Here is a 27545-nt window from a genome sequence, read left to right on the forward strand (position 1 = left end):
TTAGGAAAATCACAGAGTTAGATGGAGTCAGAGTCACAAATCAGGTCAAGATTAGGACACCAGGAGAATATTACCTGAGTTCAATAATAAATTTGATATCAATAAACCAATGGCGGCATTACCAGTGTGAGACATGTAGATCAGGAAAGCAGACTGTCAGTCATTACATGTCTCACATGGGTAACACCCCTCTAGAGGCGGATTGTCCGGGAGATCTATGTCCGGCCCATAGATCTTAATAGCTTATTTACATATTAAGAAAAACATGGATTTCTCTGGAATAAGACATCAGATCACAGATATCAAGGTATCACGTCATACATTTTCTTTTTTATTACCTATATGCTCATATAGAGGCTTAGGAGGGTTAATCCAACTGACAGATTCCATGTAACTCCCACACTTAGCTCATGGCAGTCTAGAGACATATTATCAACAAAGACTGGTGCATCTTGGCCCACTTATAAACATCTTAACAAATTCACATGAAGAACACAACTTCTTACTGAAAAATCATTATGCATAATTAAATAACTAAGATATGAAAAGCAATTCTTGAGATTTGCCATTGCTCACAGTGCTTCTACCACTGACAGTGCCCCTACCTTCCCAGCATCAAACCTTGGCATTACAATAGTGTTTTCCATCGACTCTGGGCCCATGTCATAGGAGCACAAAGTCTGACTGTTTAGCTCTCAAAGCAGAGGAGGTAGTCTGAGCAGAAGACTGCATCCAGCTGATGGTGTCGCTGTCAGAGGCTACATCATCTTACACTGATTGAGATGAATGATGTGACAGACATTGCTTTACGCCCTTTGCTTTCTCATAAAAGAACATGTTTGCCAAATCAACAGGAGGCCAAATGTGACTTGTGTTTGAATCATAGAATGTAGAGTTGGAAGCGTTTGGAGACTTCATTTGCAGCTGAACTCACCACATCTTGTGGCAGCCTGTTCCACTCATTGATCACACTCACTGTCAAAAAGTTTTTTCTAATATCTAATCTGTATTTTCTCCCTTTCAGTTTCATTCCATTGCTTCTCTTGTTTCCATGTGCAAATGAGAATGATGATCCCTCTGCACTGTCACAACCCTCCAGATAGTTGTAGACAGCTATTAGGTCTCTGTCTTCTTTTTTGCAAGCTAAACATTCCCAGATCCTTTAGCCGTTCCTCATAGGCCATACTTTGCAGTCCTTTCACCATCCTGGTGGGTCTTCTCTGAACTTGCTCCAGTTTTTCAATGTCTTTTTTAAAATTTGGTGCCCAGACCTGGACACAGTATTTCAGATGTGCCTGACCAAGGAGGAGTAGAGGGAGATAATTACTTCACGTGATCTAGACTCTATGCTTCTCTCAATACATCCTAGAACTGTTTGCCTTTTTCGCTGCTGCATCACACTGTTGACTCATGTACAGTCTGTGATCTATTAGTATACCCAAGTCTTTTTCACATCTGATGTTGCTTAGTTCTATTCCACCCATTCTGTAGATGTAATTTACGGTTTTCTTGCCCAGATGTACAATCTTGCATTTCTCCCTGTTAAATACCATTCTAATAGTTGCTGCCCATTGGTCAAGCTTCTCCAGATCCTTCTGAATCATTTCTCTCTTTTCCAGTGTTAGCTAGCCCTCCTAAGCTTGCATTGTCTGCAAATTTGATTAGTTTACCTTCAGTTCCCTTATCTAGATCATTTATAAAAATGTTGAACAACACTGGGGCCAGGACAGATCCTTCTGGTACCCCACTTGAAACTTTTGAAATTGGATGTGCAACCATTTATCACCACTCCTTGAGTATGATCACTGAGCCAGTTATTAATCCACCTAACCATAACCTTATCAATCCCATACTTGGTTCTTTTTTTCCATAAGGATAGTATGAGATGCTTTATAAAATGGTTTTCTGAAGTCAAGATATAGTATATCTACCACATTTCTGTGATCCACCCAGTCGGTGATTCCATCATAGAAAGAAATTAGTCTGGCATGACTTGTTTCATACTACTGCCGGGATGTTTGCTGTTTCTAGCAGTACTTTAATTTTTTCCAATATAAAAAAAAAAATAAAATGAGACAAAACAAGACCATAAATTGTTTTATTTCATGTACTGCTGTAATTTACAGCAATAAGGATTCGGGTGTCACGGCCCCAGGTTGCATGTAACCGCAGGTATCTGATTAGCTCCACCAGATGTAAGCTTCTCAATATACGACAGTCCACGTGAGGAAGAGCAGACGCCTCCCCCAAATACTGTCACAGGGCAGACCTCATAGAGGTTAATGTTAGCCCCAAATCAAAAACTTCACAGTCCCGGAGGTCTGGTCAGTGTGAGGTCTTGCTGGATACGCCGTCATGCCGATGGCCATTTAATGGGTCTTCAGTTTTGGAAGCATCGGATTAGAAAAAAGTAAAAGAGAGCAATGTTAGAAAGAGCGAACAACCCCTTTAAGGACACCTCTACCTCTCCAAGAGAATAGATTTAATACTGACCTCATGGTGTCTGATCACTGTGTGTACAGGCTGGCAGCAAAGACTATATCCCTCTTGATAAGCTGTGAAGCGGCTTCCATTTTGGCGCAGAGCGTGGCGTCTCCGACCAGACGAGCAGCGGAGCGCACGTCCCGGCAAGCTTCATCCAGACGCTGCACACACCGCACAATGAGGCCCTCCTGGATGTCTGTGAGCGTCATAATCTCCGAGAAGGGCTGGAAATGAAATACAAGTAAGATATTAAGCTCAGTACAAGAAGGTTCCTGTTCACTGTCAGCAAGCAGAGATCTTTATAATATAGTAAGAAGCCTGCAGACAAGTTCATTATACAATGATCGCTCAATATTAAATTCTATTATGATGCTGCACGTCTGCTGAAGAGTCGCTCATTACCATGCCACGAGCCCATTCATAAACCACCTCCGTCAGACCAAACTTGTACTGTGCAACAAAATCTTCCACCGACTCCTTCAGACCGCACTCCCGCTGAATCAAAGCCAAACGTTCCGCCAACTCCCGCACCTTCTTCACACCCTGCGGGTAAGAGCAGAAAGGGGCTATATCTTCCATGTGTGCGGTTTCCCAGGTACATTATTCTTGTAGAGAGTGAGCAGTATTATAGTAGTTATATTCTTGTACATAGGGGGCAGTATTATAGTATTTATATTCTTGTACATAGGGGCAGTATTATAGTAGTTATATTCTTGTACATAGAGGGCAGTATTATAGTAGTTATATTCTTGTACATAGTGAGCAGTATTATAGTAGTTATATTCTTGTACATAGTGGCAGTATTATAGTAGATATATTCTTGTACATGGGGCAGTATTATAGTAGTTATATTCTTGTACATAGCAGCAGTATTATAGTAGTTATATTCTTGTACATAGCGGGCAGTATTATAGTAGTTATATTCTTGTATATAGGAGCAGTATTATAGTATTTATATTCTTTTACATAGGAGCAGTATTATAGTAGTTATATTCTTGTATGTAGGAGGCAGTATTATAGTAGTTATATTCTTGTACATAGGGGCAGTATTATAGTAGTTATATTCTTGTACATAGGGGCAGTATTATAGTAGTTATATTCTTGTATATAGGAGCAGTATTATAGTATTTATATTCTTTTACATAGGAGCAGTATTATAGTAGTTATATTCTTGTATGTAGGAGGCAGTATTATAGTATGTATATTCTTGTACATAGCAGCAGTATTATAGTAGTTATATTCTTGTACATAGCAGGCAGTATTATAGTAGTTATATTCTTGTATATAGGAGCAGTATTATAGTATTTATATTCTTTTACATAGGAGCAGTATTATAGTAGTTATATTCTTGTATGTAGGAGGCAGTATTATAGTATGTATATTCTTGTACATAGCAGCAGTATTATAGTAGTTATATTCTTGTACATAGGGGCAGTATTATAGTAGTTATATTCTTGTACATGGGGCAGTATTATAGTAGTTATATTCTTGTACATAGGGGGCAGTATTATAGTAGTTATATTCTTGTACATAGGGGCAGAATTCTAGTAGTTATATTCTTGTACATAGGAGCACTATTATAGTAGTTATATTCTTATATATAGGGACAGTATTATAGTAGTTATATTCTTGTACATAGGGGTCAGTATTATAGTAGTTATATTCTTGTACATAGGAGCAGTATTATAGTAGTTATATTCTTGTATATAGGGGCAGTATTATAGTAGTTATATTCTTGTACATAGGGGCAGTATTATAGTAGTTATATTCTTATATAAATGTGGCAGTATTATAGTAGTAATATTGTATACATCAGTTGCTTTCTTACTTCCTTCAACGTGTCTGTAAGTTTTGGTTCACACTGTGTTTTATGCTGGAAGACGAGGCAGGACAGCAGGGCAGCGATCTCCTCGGGGTTAAGGGGCGACAGAGCTCCATCCAGCACCAGCTCCGTAACCAACAGTTCATGACTGCAAACCTCACAAGCCACGCGGCCCTTCAGCTGCACTGCGCCACCATCATCTATGTACTTCAGGGTGCGCAGGACCTGACATCACAAGATGACAGCGATAAGAACAAGCAGCAAGTTCTGGCAGAAGACCCAGGTCAGACCCAGCAGATCCCTAAACTTTCGTCTCCAATGACTTACATCGATTCTTTGCTGGTACTCGGGCAACAGACTCAATGACTGCTCAGACGTCAGGAAGCGGAGACGATCCAGCTCATCCATGACCTGTGATCTCTGCTCCAGACGGAGATACTAAAAGGATAAAAAGGACGGAGTCATGAGAACGAGAAAAGGAACATGGTCAGAGGATGTGCGTTCAGAAGTCAGCGATGACGTCACCTGGGAGGTAAAGCGGGGACTGTTCGGGGAGTTGAATCCCCTCAAGACTCCTTCCAGTCTCTTGACCCTGCTGACGGCCTCCACCACCTCCAGCTCCTTCAGCTGTAGATCATTCACGGGGCACAGCGCTGACAGCGACCCAGGTGGCAGGTCCGCCAACCGCGCCAGCTCCTGGGTCACACCGGATACTGCGGGGCCCGGAGGGTCATTTCTGTGATTGGGAGAGAAATTCACATTGGTCAATAAATGGCCTCATAGTGGACGAACATAATCACGATGTTATAGGTGAGGTACCTGAAGCGCGGGGTCTGGCTCCTAGCGACATCGTCCAGAACTTTATCGGCATGGACCCGTAATGTCTTCACAGTTATCATGAGAATTTCGGAGGAGCGGAGCTTCAGAAGCTTGTAGTCACATGGTCCTAAATCAGGAGGGGCACACCACTGAATGCTCACATAATACGAGAGTGCGGACTACAGTCACAATCTGCCAGCCCATGGCGGTTGTCCATGGTCAGACTTGACAGTAGCCCCTCGCTTGAATTAGCAGGGTGCAGATGCTCGCGGGACAATACCCTTTAACCCCTATGGAAGGATCTGCACATCGCTGCAGGCGACCTTCGGTTGGGTTCTGCAGAGTAGTAGCTGACTGGTAGAGCGGGCGAGTAAGAAAAGCTAACAAGCTAGGCCGGGGCAGGGACAAAATCAGAACTTATTAAAGGTAGGACAGAGTCTGCAAGACCTTGACAATACTCACTTGGATGAGCGGGGTCTAGGGGTTGCTGGGATAATACTCTAACTCTTATGCAAGGATCTGCACATCGCTGCAGGGCACCTTAGGTTGGTTCTGCAGGGTAGCAGCCAAGTGGAAGGGCGGGCGAGGAAGAAAATCTAACAAGTTAGGTCGGGGCAGGACCAAAATCAGAATTTAATACCAGAGTGCGGACTACAGTCACAATCTGCCAGCCTGTAGCTGTTGTCCATGGTCAGACTTGACAATAAGCCAGTCGGATTAGAAGGGTCTAGGGGTTGCTGGGATAATACCCTTTAAATGCTATGCAAGGATCTGCACAGAGAGCAGGTGAGGAAAAAAATCTAAGAAACTAGGCCGGGGCAGGGACAAAATCAGAACTTAGTTAAGATAGGTCACAGTCCATCAGACTATACAACTGGCCCTGGATTCTGTCACTCATGCAGGCTGGACAACGCTGGCACCACTGGCTATCTTCTCTGAGAAGACCACCCCACTACAAGACCACTTTTTAATGCATTCTCACTTTTGACCAGATATTACTAGGAAAGTCACGTTATGTCCTGCCAGACAGAAAAAGGATTTTTTTTTTGCCTCTTCTTACCCTCGGGGCGGAACACTTTGGTCATTAACAGGTCATCAGGACATGGCGCCATCTTGTTGTCCTTCTCTGCTCGTGGCGTAGAGGCCATCGTACCATCGTGTTTCTTCTCACACAGCACCAGTGTAGTGTAGATCTTATTGGTGGCATCTGATGACACCTAAAGGGTAAGAGACGATGGTCGTGTGCTGTAGAGTACGCCGGTCACGCCGGGTATGGCGAGTTCTGAGTGGAATCCTACCTGCAGGATAACTCCGGGCACCCAGGGGTGATAGTCTGTACGGATGATGACGATACGTCCCGCACTTAGACACTTCATGCCGTTCATGGATTCAACCACCTTTTTCTAGATAACATAGGTTTGGAAAACATAACTTTTCAAGTTATCAATTTTTTAAAGGTTCCCTCTCCATCAGGAACGGTGCGATGCTACTGGCGGCACAGGTGTAACGCGAGAAAGTTGCACCGTGCCAGATGAACCCGCTACATAACGGGTCTATACCTTATGGAACAAGAAGGGGTTAAATATGTCCACCAGAGTATAGGGACAATCAGAAATTCATATTCAAAGATGGAGGACTTGGAGCGTTACCTGCAGCATCTCCCTTGTGTAGACGAGTTCCTGCACCGTCACAAAATAGTCATAAAGATCTGCCAGGTCCCCGGAGCACTCGACGTCCCCCATGTCGCCCAGCGTCTTGGTCAGGACCTTAATGCGTTGTTCATGGGCCTGTGAAATAAACACTTATTAACACATAGCTCAGGGGTCTCTCCCGGCATACAGCATGCTGGGAGTTGTAGTTTCACAGCACCTGAAGGGTCACAGGCGGAGACCAGGGGCGAGTAGACAATACGGTAGTCCGCTATTTGGTTCTGGAGCTGTGTGGTCTCCTCTTCTGCTCAGCAAGGAGATCCCAAAAAACGGTTCTGAATTTTTAACCCCGTGTTGTAAGCACTCACCTTGCTATCTTTTTGGGTGTGGGCTTCAGCAAAACTCCTCTTCATCATGTCCTCCACTCTCAAAGCCTCGACCCGGAGGAGATTCAGGATCATGGAGTATGTGAGACGGAACTGGGAGTGCAGCTGGGTGGGCTTCCCCTGGTCAGAAGGGGGGCAAGGAGTTTAGTAGGGTAAGACGGTGATATAAAGAAGCCCCCATCGTGATCAATAATCTCCATCTCTCCAGTGGAAACGGTGCGGTCAAAAAACATTCTGTGTGACCTGCGGGTTTCAGGTTTCTGTCCCTCCGCAGGGCTCCGGCACAGCATGAAATCATGTTATGGTGAAAAAACCGAGAGTGTGGGGGGTCTGTGCCGTGTGGTTCTCACAGTCACCTATAGCCACCAACGTACACAATCATTAGTGGAACTGACGCAGCGTGACATTGTAATATAATGTCCTAGCTCATTACATTCCCATAAATCACAGGCCTCCTCTCTCACGGCGTGTGATTTCACAGAGAAGCTGCAGCCGCATCCCCCTCCTCAGCCCGATTACTATTCATCTATCCAGCACGTATCATAGACCGCTGCATTATTGCAGTCTTATGTCTGAAACACGGCGAGATTTATGACAAAGCATACTTTGTGAGGCCGCCATGGCTGACTAGTCCAAGGCCGTCACCCGGAAGCTTCTCCCCACCCTCTTCTCCTCGATTGACAGGTCTCCCCCCCCCTGTATATTTATAGGTAAATCTGAAAGTGATTTGAAGATGGCGGCTGCAGCGTACAATCCCAAGAACATTGAGGAATAAGTAAGATTCCTCAGAGGTCGATGTCCGGCGATGCATCACGTCTGCAGCAGGTTATAACAGCCAGAGGGGCTTTACCAAGTACTGTCAGTAATAATAGCATTTTGTAAAGTATCTGTAGGAACCTCGTAATATTAGTTTGAGCGATTTACATTGTTCCTGATTAGTTTATTGCACAAATGTCGATAATAATCCGAATTTGCAATAGAGTAATCTTGCTTGCACTTGTCCCCATCATCTACCTAGCTGTCCCATCCGCCATCCTCACCATCATCATCTTGTGCAGGTCGCTCATCTCGGGCACGTCGGATTTGCACAGTATGATCACCATTCCGGTGTTGTCCAGCCCTCGCCGTCCGGCGCGCCCGGCCATCTGTATATACTCTCCTGTGTGAGGAAGCATCGGCCATTACTGCACCGCCTGAAAGTCGCCCGGTGATCAGAGCCCGCGGCTCCCGGATCTGGTGGATCGCACCGCGCGTGGACGTGACGTACCCGGAGTCAGGTCTCTGAAGTTGGATCCATCGTGCTTTCTGATGGAGTCAAACACCACGGTGCGGGCCGGCATGTTCACCCCCATGGCAAATGTCTCTGTGGCAAACAGGATCTGAGGAGCACGAAGAGAAGGCGTTAACCTTGGCCACTCCTCTGGTATTCCTCCTGGAAATTTACCATAAATTAGTGTCACCGTTCCCCTTTAAGGTCGTGTGTCCCCATCGTCTGATACAGAACAATAAGTGCCGCAGAACCTGTAGCGACACCCTGGTGAAAAGGGTTAACAGTGACTGCCAGCAGTCAACTTATTCGGACATTTGCAGGAGGAATAACAGAGGAGCGAGGTTCGATACTGACCTTGACGAGTCCGCGGCTGAATAACATCTCCACCACTTCCTTCAGGATGGGCAGGATCCCGCTGTGATGGATCCCGATCCCCCTCTTCAAGAGGTCCAGCATATGCAGCACCTGCAATCATGACATAGCTATTTACCCGCAGCATGCTGGGAGTTGTAGTACCTTGATACCCCCTGGGCCGTGTGTTTGGCAGGTGACCATGTACATACCTGGGGGAGCTGGCGGTCGCCGCCACGCAGTCGGCTCAGGCATTTGTTGTAGTACGTCTGGATTTCGCTCCGCTCAGGCGCCGTACACAAGTCCACGGTGGTCAACGCTCCGGCGTTCTGCTCGCACCGGGTACGGGAGAATGTGAACACCACGACGGGCAGAGCGTCCCTCTGCCGCAGGGACTGGATGAGCGACAGCCAGGTGCCCTTATCCTGCGAGGGTCGAACACAGGACCATTAACCCTTCCTCCTCCCTGATCAACCTCTTCCCCATCCTTATGGTCTCTTACATGTCCGGCACCTCCTCCATGTGGGTGTTTGGCCCCAAACGTCTGCGAGTACTTGGAGGAACGCTCCTTCTTTGCTTCAACTGCAGCGTAGTATCTGTAGAGAAGGGGCTTTCACATAAGAACGTCACTATTACTAGAGCAATTGGTAAGTAAACCCCTGCCCTGGTGGTGCCCGCAGAGAATACTAGTGCCATTTATGCCATCCAGTGCCCTATGGGCGGCCAGGAGACTATTAAAGGAAAATGCACCATTGAGGTTAATGAAAGCTGCCCCTAGTGGTGGCCACAGAAATTACACAATTAGCTCAAGAAAGCTTTAGGCGGCTGGACACAAAGTTCTCTTTTTTTTCCCAAAATCAGGGCTACTCTTGGCTATAGGATGTTTTCGGCTTTGCAGCTCACCCCCATACAATTCAGTTTGGCCGAGATGTAATATCAGATACAGGTGATGATTGGGGGTCTCACCCCTTGGTTTGGAAGGTCCCAGTTGCATCTTGCAGCAGAAAAAACTGGTTGAGTGTTTTCTGACTATTTCCCGTGTACAGATAATGCTCCAGAGGGACCGGCCTCTTTGATGTACTGATGACGTAAATCTTCTTCTTCTTAATTCTCCTGTAAGGTAAAAATATAGAAAAAAAATCACCCACTAACAACCTGAAGGTCTCTGACGGCCGCATTCAAGTGGGGCCCGATCCCGAGCCACAATGCTGCTGAAGACCCCCGATCCCCCAATAAAGAAAAAACTATGCATGTTTGGTATCTCCGTCCTCGTGCTGACCTGGAGAATCATAATAACAGGTCGGTCTTACCACATAGTGAACATGGTAAATAAAAAAAACAAAAAACTAGTGTGGAATTGCACTTTTTGTTTTGCAATTTCATTGTTTGTCCAGTTATTTTTCACAATTTATCCCCACTGTGATTTGTTTCGTTTTTTCAGCACATTATATGGCAAAGTGAACGGCATCATTCAAAACTACAGCTCGTCCCACATAAGGCAAGCCTTCGACGGCAATGGAGACAGAAAACTAATTAACCCCTTCATGACCCAGCCTATTTTGACCTTAAAGACCTTGCCGTTTTTTGCAATTCTGACCAGTGTCCCTTTATGAGGTAATAACTCAGGAACGCTTCAACGGATCCTAGCGGTTCTGAGATTGTTTTTTCGTGACATATTGGGCTTCATGTTAGTGGTAAATTTAGGTCAATAAATTCTGCGTTTATTTGTGATAAAAACGGAAATTTGGCGAAAATTTTGAAAATTTCGCAATTTTCACATTTTGAATTTTTATTCTGTTAAACCAGAGAGATATGTGACACAAAATAGTTAATAAATAACATTTCCCACATGTTTACTTTACATCAGCACAATTTTGGAAACAAAATTTTTTTTTGTTAGGAAGTTATAAGGGTTAAAATTTGACCAGCGATTTATCATTTTTACAACGAAATTTACAAAACCATTTTTTTTAGGGACCACCTCACATTTGAAGTCAGTTTGAGGGGTCTATATGGCTGAAAATACCCAAAAGTGACACCATTCTAAAAACTGCACCCTTCAAGGTACTCAAAACCACATTCAAGAAGTTTATTAACCCTTCAGGTGCTTCACAGCAGCAGAAGCAACATGGAAGGAAAAAATGAACATTTAACTTTTTAGTCACAAAAATTATCTTTTAGCAATAATTTTTTTATTTTCCCAATGGTAAAAGGAGAAACTGAACCACGAAAGTTGTTGTCCAATTTGTCCTGAGTACGCTGATACCTCATATGTGGGGGTAAACCACTGTTTGGGCGCACGGCAGGGCTTGGAAGGGAAGGAGCGCCATTTGACTTTTTGAATCAAAAATTGGCTCCACTCTTTAGCGGACACCATGTCACGTTTGGAGAGCCCCCGTGTGCCTAAAAATTGGAGCTCCCCCACAAGTGACCCCATTTTGGAAACTAGACGCCCCAAGGAACTTATCTAGATGCATAGTGAGCACTTTGAACCCCCAGGTGCTTCACAAATTAATCCGTAAAAATGAAAAAGTACTTTTTTTTCACAAAAAAATTCTTTTAGCCTCAATTTTTTCATTTTCACATGGGCAACAGGATAAAATGGATCCTAAAATGTGTTGGGCAATTTCTCCTGAGTACACCAATACCTCACATGTGGGGGTAAACCACTGTTTGGGCACATGGTAAGGCTCGGAAGGGAAGGAGCGCCATTTGACTTTTTGAATGAAAAATTATTTCCATCGTTAGCGGACACCATGTCGCGTTTGGAGAGCTCCTGTGTGCCTAAACATTGGCGCTCCCCCACAAGTGACCCCATTTTGGAAACTAGACCCCCCAAGGAACTTATTTAGATGCCTAGTGAGCACTTTAAACCCTCAGGTGCTTCACAAATTGATCTGTAAAAATGAAAAAGTACTTTTTTTTCACAAAAAAATTCTTTTCGCCTCAATTTTTTCATTTTCACATGGGCAGTAGGGTAAAATGGATCATAAAATTTGTTGGGCAATTTCTCCCGAGTACGTCGATACCTCATATGTGGGGGTAAACCACTGTTTGGGCACTCGGCAGGGCTCGGAAGGGAAGGCGCGCCATTTGACTTTTTGAATGGAAAATTAGCTCCAATTGTTAGCGGACACCATGTCGCGTTTGGAGAGCCCCTGTGTGCCTAAACATTGGAGCTCCCCCACAAGTGACCCCATTTTGGAAACTAGACCCCCCAAGGAACTTATCTAGATGCATATTGAGCACTTTAAACCCCCAGGTGCTTCACAGAAGTTTATAACGCAGAGCCATGAAAATAAAAAATAATTTTTCTTTCCTCAAAAATGATTTTTTAGCCTGGAATTTCCTATTTTGCCAAGGATAATAGGAGAAATTGGACCCCAAATATTGTTGTCCTGTTTGTCCTGAGTACGCAGATACCCAATATGTGGGGGTAAACTACTGTTTGGGCGCACGGCAGGGCTCGGAAGGGATGGCACGCCATTTGGCTTTTTAAATGGAAAATTAGCTCCAATCATTAGCGGACACCATGTCACGTTTGGAGAGCCCCTGTGTGCCTAAACATTGGAGATCCCCCAGAAATGACACCATTTTGGAAACTAGACCCCCAAAGGAACTAATCTAGATGTGTGGTGAGGACTTTGAACCCCCAAGTGCTTCACAGAAGTTTATAACGCAGAGCCATGAAAAAAAAAAAAATTATTTTCTCAAAAATGATCTTTTAGCCTGCAATTTTTTATTTTCCCAAGGGTAACAGGAGAAATTTGACCCCAAACGTTGTTGTCCAGTTTCTCCTGAGTACGCTGATACCCCATATGTGGGGGTAAACCACTGTTTGGGCACATGCTGGGGCTCGGAAGTGAATTAGTGACGTTTTGAAATGCAGACTTTGATGGAATGCTCTGTGGGCGTCACGTTGCGTTTGCAGAGCCCCTGATGTGGCTTAACAGTAGAAACCCCCCACAAGTGACCCCATTTTGGAAACTAGACCCCCAAAGGAACTTATCTAGATGTGTGGTGAGCACTTTGAACCCCCAAGTGCTTCATAGAAGTTTATAATGCAGAGCCGTGAAAATAATAAATACGTTTTCTTTCCTCAAAAATAATTATTTAGCCCAGAATTTTTTAATTTTCCCAAGGGTAACAGGAGAAATTTGACCCCAATATTTGTTGTCCAGTTTCTCCTGAGTATGGTGATACCCCATATGTGGGGGTAAACTACTGTTTGGGCACATGCCGGGGCTTGGAATTGAAGTAGTGACGTTTTGAAATGCAGACTTTGATGGAATGCTCTGCGGGCGTCACGTTGCGTTTGCAGAGCCCCTGATGTGCCTAAACAGTAGAAACCCCCCACAAGTGACCCCATTTTGGAAACTAGACCCCGAAAGGAACTTATCTAGATGTGTGTTGAGCACTTTGAACCCCCAAGTGCTTCATAGAAGTTTATAATGCAGAGCCGTGAAAATGATAAATACGTTTTCTTTCCTCAAAAATAATTATTTAGCCCAGAATTTTTTATTTTCCCAAGGGTTACAGGAGAAATTGGACCCCAAAAGTTGTTGTCCAGTTTCTCCTGAGTACGCTGATACCCCATGAGTGGGGGTAAACCACTGTTTGGGCACACGTCGGGGCTCAGAAGGGAAGTAGTGACTTTTGAAATGCAGACTTTGATGGAATGGTCTGCGGGTGTCACGTTGCGTTTGCAGAGCCCCTGGTGTGCCTAAACAGTAGAAACCCCCACAAGTGACCCCATTTTAGAAATTAGACCCCCCAAGGAACTTATCTAGATATGTGGTGAGCACTTTGAACCCCCAAGTGCTTCACAGACGTTTACAACGCAGAGCCGTGAAAATAAAAAATCATTTTTCTTTCCTCAAAAATTATGTTTTAGCAAGCATTTTTTTTGATTCACAAGGGTAACAGGAGAAATTGGACCCCAGTAATTGTTGCGCAGTTTGTCCTGAGTATGGTACCCCATATGTGGGGGTAAACCACTGTTTGGGCACACGTCAGGGCTCGGAAGTGAGGGAGCACCATTTGACTTTTTGAATACGAGATTGGCTGGAATCAATGGTGGCGCCATGTTGCGTTTGGAGACCCCTGATGTGCCTAAACAGTGGTAACCCCTCAATTCTACCTCCAACACTAACCCCAACACACCCCTAACCCTAATCCCAACTGTAGCCATAACCCTAAACACAACCCTAACCGCAACACACCCCTAACCACAACCCTAACCCCAACACACCCCTAACCATAACCACAACCCTAATTCCAACCCTAACCCTAAGGCTATGTGCCCACGTTGCGGATTCGTGTGAGATATTTTCGCACCATTTTTGAAAAATCCGCGGGTAAAAGGCACTGCGTTTTACCTGCGGATTTTCCGCGGATTTCCAGTGTTTTTTGTGCGGATTTCACCTGCGGATTCCTATTGAGGAACAGGTGTAAAACGCTGCGGAATCCGCACAAAGAATTGACATGCTGCGGAAAATACAACGCAGCGTTTCCGCGTGGTATTTTCTGCACCATGGGCACAGCGGATTTGGTTTCCATATGTTTACATGGTACTGTAAACCTGATGGAACACTGCTGCGAATCCGCAGCCAAATCCGCACCGTGTGCACATAGCCTAATTCAAAAGGTATGTGCACACGCTGCGGAAAACGCTGCGGATCCGCAGCAGTTTCCCATGAGTTTACAGTTCAATGTAAACCTACGGGAAACAAAAATCGCTGTGCCCATGCTGCGGAAAAACTGCACGGAAACGCAGCGGTTTACATTCCGCAGCATGTCACTTCTTTGTGCGGATTCCGCAGCGGTTTTACAACTGCTCAAATAGAAAATCGCAGTTGTAAAACCGCAGTGAAATGCGCAGAAAAACCGCGGTAAATCCGCCATAAATCCGCAGCGGTTTAGCACTGCGGATTTATCAAATCCGCAGCGGAAAAATCCGCAGAGGACCAGAATACGTGTGCACATACCGAAACCCTAACCCTAACCCTAACCCTACCCCTAACCCTAACCCTACCCCTAACCCTACCCCTAGCCCTAACCCTACCCCTAACCCTAACCCTATTCTAACATTAGTGGAAAAAAAAAAATTTCTTTATTTTATTATTGTCCCTACCTATGGGGGTGACAAAGGGGGGGGGGTCATTTATTATTTTTTTTATTTTGATCACTGAGATAGATTATATCTCAGTGATCAAAATGCACTTTGGAACGAATCTGCCGGCCGGCAGATTCGGCGGGCGCACTGCGCATGCGCCCGCCATTTTGGAAGGTGGCGGCGCCCAGGGAGAAGACGGACGGGACCCCGGCTGGATCGGTAAGTATGATGGGGTGGGGGGGGACCACGGGGGGGGGGGGGGGGGGGGAAATCGGAGCGCGGGGGGGGGGGGGGAATCGGAGTGCGGGAGGGGTGGAACGGAGCACGGGGGGCGTGGAACGGAGCACGGGGGGGCTGGAATGGAGCACGGGGGGGTGGAACGGCGCACCGGGGGGGGTGGATCGGAGTGCAGGGGGGGTGATTGGAGCACGGGGGGGTGATTGGAGCACGGGGGGAGCGGACAAGAGCACGGGGGGGAGTGGAGCACTGGACGGAGGGGAGCCGGAGCAGTGTACCGGCCAGATCGGAGGGCTGGGGGGGCGATCGGAGGGGTGGGGTGGGGGCACACTAGTATTTCCAGCCATGGCCGATGATATTTCAGCATCGGCCATGGCTGGATTGTAATATTTCACCCGTTATAATGGGTGAAATATTACAAATCGCTCTGATTGGCAGTTTCACTTTCAACAGCCAATCAGAGCGATCGTAGCCACGAGGGGGTGAAGCCACCCCCCCTGGGCTAAACTACCACTCCCCCTGTCCCTGCAGATCGGGTGAAATGGGAGTTAACCCTTTCACCCGATCTGCAGGGACGCGATGTTTCCATGACGCCACATAGGCGTCATGGGTCGGATTGGCACCGACTTTCATGACGCCTACGTGGCGTCAAAGGTCGGGAAGGGGTTAAAAAAAATAGTCCCGAGGAGGATGATGATGGTCAGCGGTCCCCGTGCCGCCATGCGGGGATATCACGCTGCTATTAGATGTAAATTAGTCTCAGCAGTTAATAAACGACTCACCCGATCCAATCTGCGAACTCCACGGTGTTGGGGACGGTGGCGCTCAGCAGAATGATGTTTACGTGGTCCGGGAGCATTATAAGGACCTCTTCCCATACTACACCGCGCTGGGAGGTTGGAGCACACAAGGGGTTAATATGGCTGTGACAGGAACTCATCTCAATATGGAAAAAAAGATTATACACACCAACCTCAGCGTCATTAATGTAATGAACCTCATCGAAGATGACCCACTCCAAGTCCCGGATGACGTCAGAGCCGTTGTACAGCATTGACCTGGGAGAGTGAAGAGTAGATTTACTTTACGTACGCCCTCCATGCCACATACAGATAAAGGGTTAACGGCCTGATCTTACATAAGTAAAATAGCAAAGTGATTGTAAAAACTACCAACCACCCCCCCAGCAAGCAGGAGCCCACCGTCCCACCAGCAAGTAGGAGCCCACCGTCCCCCCCCCCCCAGCAAGCAGGAGCCCAACTTCCCCCCCCCGCCAGCAAGCAGGAGCCCACCGTCCCCCCCCAGCAAGCAGGAGCCCACCGTCCCCCCCCCCAGCAAGCAGGAGCCCACCGTCCCCCCCCCCAGCAAGCAGGAGCCCACCGTCCCCCCCCCAGCAAGCAGGAGCCCACCGTCCCCCCCCCAGCAAGCAGGAGCCCACCGTCCCCCCCCCCCAGCAAGCAGGAGCCCACCGTCCCCCCCCAGCAAGCAGGAGCCCACCGTCCCCCAGCAAACAGGAGCCCACCGTCCCCCAGCAAGCAGGAGCCCACCGTCCCCAGCAAGCAGGAGCCCACCGTCCCCCAGCAAGCAGGAGCCCACTGTCCCCCCAGCAAGCAGGAGCCCACCGTCCCCCCAAGCAAGCAGGAGCCCACCATCCCCCCCAGCAAGCAGGAGCCCACCGTCCCCCCAGCAAGCAGGAGACCGCCGTTCTCCCAGCAAGCAGGAGCCCACCATCCCCCCCAGCAACCAGGAGCACACCATCCTCCCAACAAGGAGCCCACCTTCCTCCCAGCAAGCAGGAGACCAATGTCCACCTAACAAGCAGGAGCCCACCGTTCCCTCAGCAAGCAGGAGCCCACCGTTCCCTCAGCAAGCAGGAGCCCACCATTTCCTCAGCAACCAGGAGCTCACCATCCCCCCAACAAGAAGGAGCCCACCATCCCCCCCAACAGGCAGGAAGCCATGATGCTGGGGAGCAGCGCGCTCCTGCAGAAGATAATGGGAACCATCCATTAAGAAACCTTGTAAATACATCCTGTATTATTACTCCAGAGCTTCATTCACAATTCTGCAGGTGAAGAAAGCCTGAAAATGAAGAATACAGAAGGAGCCATACACATACGACCTTTCCAGTACCTTAAGATCTCCGTGGTCATGATAAGACACGAGGCACCGGTGTACAGCTGGACATCCCCAGTGATCAGGCCGACGTCTCTGAAGGTGATCCTGAAATCTCTGAATTTCTGATTGGACAAAGCCTTGATTGGAGAGGTGTATATGGTCCTAAGGAATGGAGGCCAGGCCAGGTAAGGTGCGACTGACAGATAGGGGGCAGTATAGCCTGATACAACCCCGGAGGTCTGCAGAGGACGCCGCTCACCTGGTCATGTGCTTCAGAGACAATGCTATGGCGTATTCAGCCACCACCGTCTTCCCGGCAGACGTGTGAGCAGCGATGAAGACGGAGGAGCCGTCCTCCAGGCACTGCACGGCCTTCTTCTGAAACGTGTCCAGCTCAAATGGATGCTGCAGGGGCAGTGACGTAGTACCGGGGTCAGACGGTGACGACCAGCGTAGACCGAGACTAGAGAACACGACAAGACGCACAACGTCTACATCTTACCTTAAAGGCCAGGTCCGGGATACGCTTATAGAAATCATCCACCGGGGAATGACTGTTCAGGGGGACGGCCCACTGCTCCTGGGGGGCTTCTGCTGGAGCCAAGACTGGTGGTGGAGGGGCCATAGTAGAGACTGCCTGAGAGAGAAGCGACGAGCGGCCATGATCCCATACACTATGTACATGTCCTGCCTTCTCATGTGTGATCTCTACCGCTCATATCTTGGAGGCTTTCAGGTGACACCTCGAGGCCGGCGCCCAGCATTCTTGGACTGGTGCCGCCATTGTCTCTATCCGTGTACCCGATATTCCTCCATCTCATATCTACAAGCCCTCCTGACTCTTACGTCATTCTTGCTGGATTAGATAGAGGATTGCTAAATATTTTGGCTTATCTGATGTGGTGCATTGTGGAACATCACCCGGATAATGGAGAACATCTAATACTTCCAGCACATTCTACAGAGCAGCTTAATGAAGCAGAATTCGGAATGCAGCTCCGGAGTATACGACACACTAAAGCTCTAGCGATAACCAGCATTATGTGTACGACAGAGCCGACGTCCTCCATCCTCCTCTTACCTCCACTCCCAGCTCCTCCAGGCTATCGCTCCTCGGGAGACCTTCAGCTTTAGGTCCTTTATCCTTCTCTTTGGCTTTTATTTCTTCTTCATCCTCACTGGAGTCTCCCAGTGTGAAATCTTCCAGAGACCCCAGCAGGCTGGTGAAGGGCAGGACCCCTGGGGCCCGGGACCCGTCTGATAGATTGAATAAATAATAAAAGTGCAGTTCATTGTGGACATCTGAGATCGAGTGCAAACGTCAAATCTGCCTGACAACAGCAAACGGAGCTGTAATAGGAGCCACAAGGGTTGTCGGCCACACATGGGCGGAGAAAATGTCCACTTTATTCTTTGCTTGGACCAGGGGGCCGCCTCATTTTTTAAATTTATTTGTATGAAGGTTTTAGATTGAAACCAGGAGGCTCCATCCATCGTTCAATCTAAACATCCCTTTATCCATCATTGCTCCCTCCATCCATCGCTCCCTCCCTCCCTCAATCCTTAGCTCTAAACATCCCAGTATCCATCCGTTGCTCCTTCCAATCATTGCTATCTCCGTCCATCTCTCCTTACAACCAGCTCTCCCCTTCATCCATTCATTGCTTCATCCATCACTCCCCTCCATCCGTCCCTCCCTCCATCCGTCCCTCCCTCCACCCATTGCTATCTTCATCCATCCCTCCTTACAACCATCTCTCCCTCCATACATTCATTGCTTCAACCATCATTCCCTCCATCCATCGTTCCCTCCATCCATCCATCCGTTGCTCCCTCCATCAGTCGCTCCCTCCATCCTTTGCTCCTTCCATCGCTCGCTCCCTCCTTCCATCGCTCCCTCCATCCATCCGTCGCTCCCTCCATCCATCCTTCGCTCCCTCCATCCGTTGCTCCATCCACCCGTCGCTCCCTCCCTCCATTGGTCGCTCCCTTCCTCCATCCGTCGCTCCCTCCCTGCGCCGCGCCCTCCATGCGTCGCTCCCTCCCTCCATCCGTCGCTCCCTCCATGCGTCGCGCCCTCCATGCGTCGCGCCCTCCCTCCGTCGCTCCCACCATCTGTCGCACCCTCCCTCCATCGCTCCCTCCCTCGCTCCCTCCCTCCCTCCATCCGTTGCTTCATCCATCCGTCACTCCCTCCATCCGTCACTCCCTCCATCCGTCGCTCCATCCATCCGTCGCTCCCTCCCTCCCTCGCTCCCTCCATCCGTCACTCCCTCCATCCGTCACTCCCTCCATCCGTCGCTCCCTCCATCCGTCGCTCCCTCCCTCCCTCGCTCCCTCCATCCGTCGCTCCCTCCATCCATCCGTCGCTCCCTCCCTCCATCGGTCGCTCCCTTCCTCCATCCGTCGCTCCCTCCCTCCATGCGCCGCGCCCTCCATGCATCGCTCCCTCCCTCCATCCGTCGCTCCCTCCATGCGTCGCTCCCTCCCTCCGTCGCTCCCACCATCTGTCGCACCCTCCCTCCATCGCTCCCTCCCTCGCTCCCTCCCTCCATCCGTTGCTTCATCCATCCGTCACTCCCTCCATCCGTCGCTCCCTCCATCCGTCGCTTCATCCATCCGTCGCTCCCTCCCTCCCTCGCTCCCTCCATCCGTCACTCCCTCCATCTCTCCCTCACTCCATCCGATGTGGCATCAGAGACACAGATGATAACCACATTTAGGACAAAAGTTATTTTCTCATATTTTAGGGCTGTGCAGATATTAACTCTTCCTGTACCAGCAGCTATGCGGAGCGCTGACGCTTGCTGACTACTTATGAGGAGAGATTTGTATACGGCTGCACATCATCCTGTAGATAATACGATTGTTACCTGGCGTCTTGAAGCTCATCCCCTGTGTCCACCCGGGGGGAGCAGTCAGTAGATCTGTCATTGAAAGGAGACGAATATTTATCACGGGAGGACCCGACACGTCCGCGCACTACATCAATGACAATAGGCAGCCTGTAATGCTATGTCTCCCCAGTAGAGGCGCTGGAGGTAAACTGCCCCCTTGCTGTCATGCCCTCCTGCAGATTACAATTACCATTATAGGCATTGTCCACCGCAGACGTGAAGGCTCCTCTAAGGGCTGCTGTAAAAGGTTTTTATGTATTTTAGGAGTTTTCACTACTTCCTACAGGCACCCTAACTCCAGCATGAAATGGCTGATAACAGGGGACAATAGATCGTACACAAATATCAATCAAGCCTATTTCTGTCACGGCATCTTAAAGTTAAAAATGTCCGTCAGTGTATATCAGCGAAAAACGGTACCTTTCTCAAAGTCCAGCGCCTCTTCCTCATCTCCAGCGGCCTTCATCTGTTCTAGGGTGGGCTCATCCATTCCCCCTGATAAAGAGAGACAAGGTGCAAAAGGTTAAAGGGGTTGTCCAGGCTCAGATTATGGGGGGTCCGACACCCAACACCCCCCAGTGATCAGCTGGGACAGAACAGGTCCATAAACCACACAGAGCCCATTAGAGGGTCTGCGGCTCAGATCTCGTTCATACAGGGCAGTGAGGGGCTAAAGGGCTGCAACGGCAGCCGGGGGCCTACAGCCGCCATCTTGGTACACCTACCTACCTTCATAGACCAATATTGTGTCTAAATACTACAGTGTATAGTACAAGTGATCAGGAAACCACTGGTTCAAGTCCACTAAGAAGACGAAAAAGTAGGGAAAAACTTTATATTATTAAAAAAAATAAAAATAAAGAACATTAAAAGAAAAAGTTTGATGAAGATAAAGTCATAAAGAAATAAGATTATGTATCTCCGGATCTGTAAATGTCTCCTGTGTCAAAAAATTGAAAATTATTCTCTTGTAAAGTAAATGCTGCAAAAAAAAAAAAAATTAAATTAAAAAAATTGACAAAACTCCGAAATTAATATTTTCATTCATGGAATAATCCCCAAAAATGTAACGCAGGAGATAAGAACTCAAAAATGGTAGCGGTAAAATCTACATCTCGCCGCGCAAGAAACAACCCCTGACACGGCCCCGAGAGCGGATAAATAAAACCGCCGCGAGTCTCAGAAAACGACGACTCAAAACTAATTTAATTCCTTTTTAAATATTTAAGAAAAAAAAACGAAACAAGTTCCTTACCGCTGGGATCTCACCGAGCGGCAGATCCGTGCCGTCAGCTCATTTTTCCCACGCGTTGAATGCCGTAAAAACAAGACACAAAAAATGGAGGAATTGTGTTTCTCTTAATTTCACCGCACTCGCCATCTCTTTCCCGGCTTTCGTACATTGTGAAGTGAATGTGTCAATAAAAACTATAACTCAGTCCCCAAAACAACAGATAAAAACCTGTCCCAATAGCGCAATGGAGATGGAAGAATGAAAAAAATTGGGAGAAAAAATAAATAAAAGAGCAAAAATTAAAAGTGGCTGAAGTGGAAAGGGTTAATAGGAGCTTCAGTACTGAAAACGGCCACTACACTGTAAGGAGCGCTGCTATTTACAGCTGGGGGTCTCTGCTGCCGGACCCCACAGGTCAGATACTGATGACCTACATTATCGTCAGTATGAATATATATGGACGCCCCGTTACCAGGACTATCACCGTCTATTCGTCAGATGTTCGATAACTTACCCGGCCAGAACGGAAAGTTAGAAGTGCTGCCCTTCACTGACTGGGACGGAGGCCCCGGGGGGCGGCGCAGGGAGAGAGAATTCTGCGCAGAGAGGCCGCTGTGCCCGATGGTGACCTGGCAAGAGAGAAGGGAGGCCGGGGTGAAGAGAGAGAAGGGAGGCCGGGGTGAAGAGAGAGAAGGGAGGCCGGGGTGAAGAGAGAGAGAAGGGAGGCCGGGGTGAAGAGAGAGAGAAGGGAGATCAGGGTGAGGAGAGAGAAGGGAGGCCGGGTGAAGAAGAGAGAAGGGAGGCCGGGGTGAGGAAGAGAGAAGGGAGGCCGGGGTGAGGAAGAGAGAAGGGAGGCCGGGGTGAGGAAGAGAGAAGGGAGGCCGGGGTGAAGAGAGAGAGAAGGGAGGCCGGGGTGAGGAGAGAGAAGGGAAGCCGGGGTGAAGAGAAGAGAGGCCGGGGTGAGGAGAGAGAAGGGAGGCCGGGGTGAAGAGAGAGAAGGGAGGCCGGGGTGAGGAGAGAGAGAAGGGAGGCCGGGGTGAAGAAGAGAGAAGGGAGGCCGGGGTGAGGAAGAGAGAAGGGAGGCCGGGGTGAGGAAGAGAGAAGGGAGGCCGGGGTGAGGAGAGAGAGAAGGGAGATCAGGGTGAGGAGAGAGAAGGGAGGCCGGGGTGAAGAAGAGAGAAGGGAGGCCGGGGTGAGGAAGAGAGAAGGGAGGCCGGGGTGAAGAGAGAGAGAAGGGAGGCTGTGGTGAGGAGAGAGAAGGGAAGCCGGGGTGAAGAGAAGAGAGGCCGGGGTGAGGAGAGAGAAGGGAGGCCGGGGTGAAGAAGAGAGAAGGGAGGCCGGGGTGAAGAGAAAGAGAAGGGAAGCCGGGGTGAAGAGAGAGAAGGGAGGCCGGGGTGAAGAGAGAGAAGGGAGGCCGGGGTGAGGAGAGAGAAGGCAGGCCGGGGTGAAGAAGAGAGAAGGGAGGCCGGGGTGAAGAGAGAGAGAAGGGAAGCCGCGGTGAAGAGAGAGAAGGGAGGCCGGGCTCAACAGAGAAGGGAGGCCGGGCTCAACAGAGAAGGGAGGCCGGGCTCAACAGAGAAGGGAGGCCGGGCTCAACAGAGAAGGGAGGCCGGGCTCAACAGAGAAGGGAGGCCGGGCTCAACAAAGAGGGGAGGCCGAGGTGAACAGAGAGGGGAGGCCGAGGTGAACAGAGAGGGGAGGCCGGGCTCAACAGAGAAGGGAGGCCGGGCTCAACAGAGAGGGGAGGCCGAGGTGAACAGAGGGGGGAGGCCGAGGTGAAAAAGAGAGGGAAGGCCGAGGTGAACAGAGAGGGGAGGCCGGGGTGAACAGAGAGGGGAGGCCGGGGTGAACAGAGAAGGGAGGCCAGGGTGAACAGAGAAGGTAAGCCGGGGTGAAGAGAGAGAAGGGAGGCCGGGGTGCAGAGAGAGAAGGGAGGCCGGGGTGCAGAGAGAGAAGGGAGGCCGGGGTGCAGAGAGAGAAGGGAGGCCGGGGTGAAGAGAGAGAAGGGAGGCCGGGGTGAAGAGAGAGAAGGGAGGCCGGGGTGAAGAGAGAGAAGGGAGGCCGGGGTGAAGAGAGAGAAGGGAGGCCGGGGTGAAGAGAGAGAAGGGAGGCCGGGGTGAAGAGAGAGAAGGGAGGCCGGGGTGAAGAGAGAGAAGGGAGGCCGGGGTGAAGAGAGAGAAGAGATGCCGGGGTGAAGAGGGAGAAGGGAGGCCGGGGTGAAGAGAGAGAAGGGAGGCCGGGGTGAAGAGAGAGAAGGGAGGCCGGGGTGAAGAGAGAGAAGGGAGGCCGGGGTGAAGAGAGAGAATGGAGGCCGGGTTGAAGAGAGAGAAGGGAGGTCGGGGTGAAGAGAGAGAAGGGAGGCCGGGGTGAAGGAAGAGAAGGGAGGCCAGGGGGAACAGAGAGGGGAGGCCGGGGTGAACAGAGAGGGGAGGCCGGGGTGAACAGAGAAGGGAGGCCAGGGTGAACAGAGAAGGTAAGCCGGTGTTAAGAGAAAAGGGAGGCCGGGGTGCAGAGAGAGAAGGGAGGCCGGGGTGCAGAGAGAGAAGGGAGGCCGGGGTGCAGAGAGAGAAGGGAGGCCGGGGTGAAGAGAGAGAAGGGAGGCCGGGGTGAAGAGAGAGAAGGGAGGCCGGGGTGAAGAGAGAGAAGGGAGGCCGGGGTGAAGAGAGAGAAGGGAGGCCGGGGTGAAGAGAGAGAAGGGAGGCCGGGGTGAAGAGAGAGAAGGGAGGCCGGGGTGAAGAGAGAGAAGGGAGGTCGGGGTGAAGAGAGAGAAGGGAGGCCAGGGTGAAGGAAGAGAAGGGAGGCCAGGGGGAACAGAGAGGGGAGGCCGGGGTGAACAGAGAGGGGAGGGTAGGTGCAAAAGAGGAACCAGTCTTCATATTTAGCTGATTATATCTGCCCCCTAGGAAAGATGGGAGGTGAACAACATGGCCACCAATGCAGAGAGTTGTCACCACTTGGGGGAGCTGTAGTGATGATGTATTGGTTGCCACAGAATAGTAATGCAATGCATGTACACAGTGACTGCACCAGCAGAATAGTGAGTGCAGCTCTGGGGTATAATACAGAATGTACCTCAGGATCAGTAATGTATGTACACAGTGACTGCACCAGCAGAATAGTGAGTGCAGCTCTGGGGTATAATACAGGATGTAACTCAGGATCAGTAATGTAATGTATGTACACAGTGACTGCACCAGCAGAATAGTGAGTGCAGCTCTGGAGTATAATATAGGATGTAACTCAGGATCAGTAATGTAATGTATGTACACAGTGACTGCAGCAGCAGAATAGTGAGTGCAGCTCTGGGGTATAATACAGGATGTAACTCAGGATCAGTAATGTAATGTATGTACACAGTGATTGCACCAGCAGAATAGTGAGTGCAGCTCTGGGGTATAATACAGGATGTAACTCAGGATCAGTAATGTAATGTATGTACACAGTGACTGCAGCAGCAGAATAGTGAGTGCAGCTCTGGAGTATAATACAGGATGTAACTCGCGATCAGTAATGTAATGTATGTACACAGTGACTGCACCAGCAGAATAGTGAGTGCAGCTCTGGAGTATAATACAGGATGTAATTCAGGATCAGTAATGTAATGTATGTACACAGTGACTGCACCAGCAGAATAGTGAGTGCAGCTCTGGAGTATAATACAGGATGTAACTCAGGATCAGTAATGTAATGTATGTACACAGTGACTGCACCAGCAGAATAGTGAGTGCAGCTCTGGGGTATAATACAGGATGTAACTCAGGATCAGTAATGTAATGTATGTGCACTGTGACTGCAGCAGCAGAATAGTGAGTGCAGCTCTGGGGTATAATACAGGATGTAACTCGCGATCAGTAATGTATGTACACAGTGATTGCACCAGCAGAATAGTGAGTGCAGCTCTGGAGTATAATACAGGAGGTAACTCGGGATCAGTGTGGGATTTTTATTTCCTGTGCAGCGTCATCTTTACCTCACTGATCCCCCGCAGTTCCCCGGTCGCTGCATTTCGTTCCATGTTGAGCTCTGTCTGAGGGGCGCTGATATCCATATGATACAGGGATGCGACATCTTTACTTCTAGGGAAAGACCTGAGAGAAGAACAGGATAACTGGTGGGAAAGCAGACGATGGTCATACACAGTCCTGTAACTTGGGGAATAATCCTCCCGTCACCCCGTAGAGGCCAACAGGAAATGTACAGCAAGTGTATAACCGAAGCGCCCCCTACTGGGTGAAGCCAGAGCACGACAGGCAGGAGCTGACATCAGCACCCCATAAGGACATGGCGGACGATCTCCCCCAGATCTTCACTCACCTGCGGCTTCTATCAAAGTCATGGAGAGACAGCCATTCCGGGTCGGCGAGATACTTCTCAATCACTTCATAGGAGAGATCGACTTCATAAGGGGGTAACCCATGAGGAACCTGCAATGAGGAGTTGGGGCATTCACTTTTAGCTTTTTTTTCCCTTTTCATTGTCCAAGAAACATTACTTGCCAAAGATTTTGTCTTTTCAGCGTTTGTTTGGTAAAAACTACCTGGTATCGTATCGTAAGGCAACTGTCTATGCTGTGAAGATACGAGATGTGCAGCATCTGAAACTACGGATACTGGAAGCCTGCGCTCCCATTTATTCTGCGGTGCTGCCACCAGTGTGTCAAGAGCGGGAGCAGAGGGTCTCATTGACAATCCAACACAATGGGCAGCACTTTGAACACATTTTATAAGTGGTCATAAACTTGTAAATAACTCATGAAAGAATAACGTTGCATTAAAACCAAGCACGCCATTGTTTTTCTTGTGAAATTCCCGATAAGTTTGATGTGTCACATGACCCTCTTCCCACTGGAAAAAATAAAGTTGGATTCAAAATGGCCATCTTCAAAATGGCCGCCACGGTCACCACCCATCTTGAAAAGTCCCCCCCCTCCCATATACTAATGTGCCACAAACAGGAAGCTGATATCACCAACCATTCCCATTTTATTTAGGTGTATCCATATAGATGGCCCACCCTGTATATATACTCCAACAGTATAGTATATAGTAATAATCACAACCATCCCGTTAAGCTTTGGCTTCTTTGGAGTACCAAGATGGCAGTCATGGTGGTCTTCAGCAGGCCCCTGGCTGCCATGGCAACCCCTCCGAACCCGGCGATCGCATTGGCCCCCTGGACGGACGCGCTTTTGGCACTTCTGCCAGAGACAGCGACGTTCAGGTGGTCACACAGCAGGGGTCAGAGCTGACTCTGCTGATAGATGCCGGCTGTATACCGCAGCTCAGGAGCCCCATAGTGCGCCATGGGACGGCTTTATCGTACGTTCTGTCCAACAGTAACAATCCGTCCAATGTGGTCGTCATCCGTCAGATAGTGACGGAAGGCATCAGAAATGGATGAAAACGATGAAGCGGCTCCTGTCGGTGTAACGTCCTCACCGTGGATAGAGGAAAGGTGGAGCCTTTAGGGTCGGGGGCGTCAGTGATCAGATCCAATCTCCCAGCGATCCCTACTTCCAGTATAGAAAGCGGGAGATCCAGTGGATCCACAGAGGAGAGATCTGGAGGGTAAAATCACATAATTAGTTCCTCAGGGGTGTGGTCGCCTGTAGTAACCAATCAGATCCCAGCTTCCTTTCCCATCAGATGAGAGAAGCGATCCGATTGGCCGCTCGGGAGAACCCTGGCGACATCTCACCTCGCTTGCTCATTGCAGACGTCTGGAGCTCGCGCCACACAAGGACGGCTCTTCATGCGAGATCTAGGACATAACGAGAGATGGAAACACAAAGTGAAAACCTTTATTACCAGCTTACCCCAAAAGTCATGGCGTCCCCGTTACCATGGTGACAGAAGCCCCTCTAAATACAGGAAGGAACAGATTGAATGAGGGGTCTTGTCCTAAAGCATCAAGTCCTGAAGCCTGCAGAGGAATGCACGAGAGAAGCCCCCGAATACTATACTGATAGCTGCAGGCATGTGTGGTTACATATTCTGCCGTCCCGACTACAGCCCCGAGCAGACAAGCAGTCACAAGTAATGTGTACTTACCATACAAAAAGCAGCACTCTGCCTGTGTGTCAGCGAGGAACGCCGGGAGCCTGACGTCAGAGGGCGCAGGAAGTAAAGTCATTTCTGTATCTGTCTCCAGTGGCAGCCATATT

At 49.0% G+C, this 27545-nt stretch overlaps 1 protein-coding gene across 2 annotated transcripts; it reads right to left on the reverse strand.

The window, feature by feature from the left end:
* Positions 1–2081: 2081 nt before the first annotated feature.
* On the reverse strand, positions 2082–27545 carry SKIC2 (SKI2 subunit of superkiller complex). 2 transcript variants are annotated; one of them, XM_069746402.1, is made up of 31 exons: positions 27433–27545; positions 27080–27142; positions 26821–26942; positions 25697–25806; positions 25353–25470; positions 21897–22011; positions 20569–20643; positions 20125–20178; positions 18333–18508; positions 17754–17888; positions 17511–17656; positions 17267–17413; positions 16107–16191; positions 15916–16022; positions 9748–9894; positions 9284–9377; positions 8994–9206; positions 8785–8895; positions 8428–8539; positions 8201–8319; positions 7143–7280; positions 6775–6912; positions 6424–6528; positions 6186–6342; positions 5126–5252; positions 4832–5042; positions 4634–4744; positions 4313–4531; positions 2887–3027; positions 2494–2708; positions 2082–2378 (listed from the first exon to the last, which is right to left on the reverse strand). In XM_069746402.1, exons 2-30 carry the CDS (start codon positions 27090–27092, stop codon positions 2508–2510), a joined length of 3747 nt encoding a protein of 1248 aa, XP_069602503.1. In that variant the 5' UTR covers positions 27093–27142; positions 27433–27545; the 3' UTR covers positions 2082–2378; positions 2494–2507. The 2 variants fall into 2 exon arrangements, with proteins under 2 accessions (XP_069602503.1, XP_069602504.1); XM_069746403.1 differs by having other exon boundaries at positions 27224–27455.

The sequence above is a fragment of the Ranitomeya imitator genome, chromosome 2 (genome assembly GCF_032444005.1).
Source record: "Ranitomeya imitator isolate aRanImi1 chromosome 2, aRanImi1.pri, whole genome shotgun sequence".
Classification (NCBI taxonomy): Eukaryota; Metazoa; Chordata; class Amphibia; order Anura; family Dendrobatidae; genus Ranitomeya; species Ranitomeya imitator.

Coding starts and splice junctions, on each gene's coding strand:
- SKIC2 (XM_069746402.1), bottom strand. Junction 25,471..25,696: donor GACTTTGATAGAAGCCGCAG/GTGAGTGAAGAT, acceptor TTCTTCTCTCAG/GTCTTTCCCTAGAAGTAAAG. Junction 17,657..17,753: donor TCCCGGACCTGGCCTTTAAG/GTAAGATGTAGA, acceptor CTGCCCCTGCAG/CATCCATTTGAGCTGGACAC.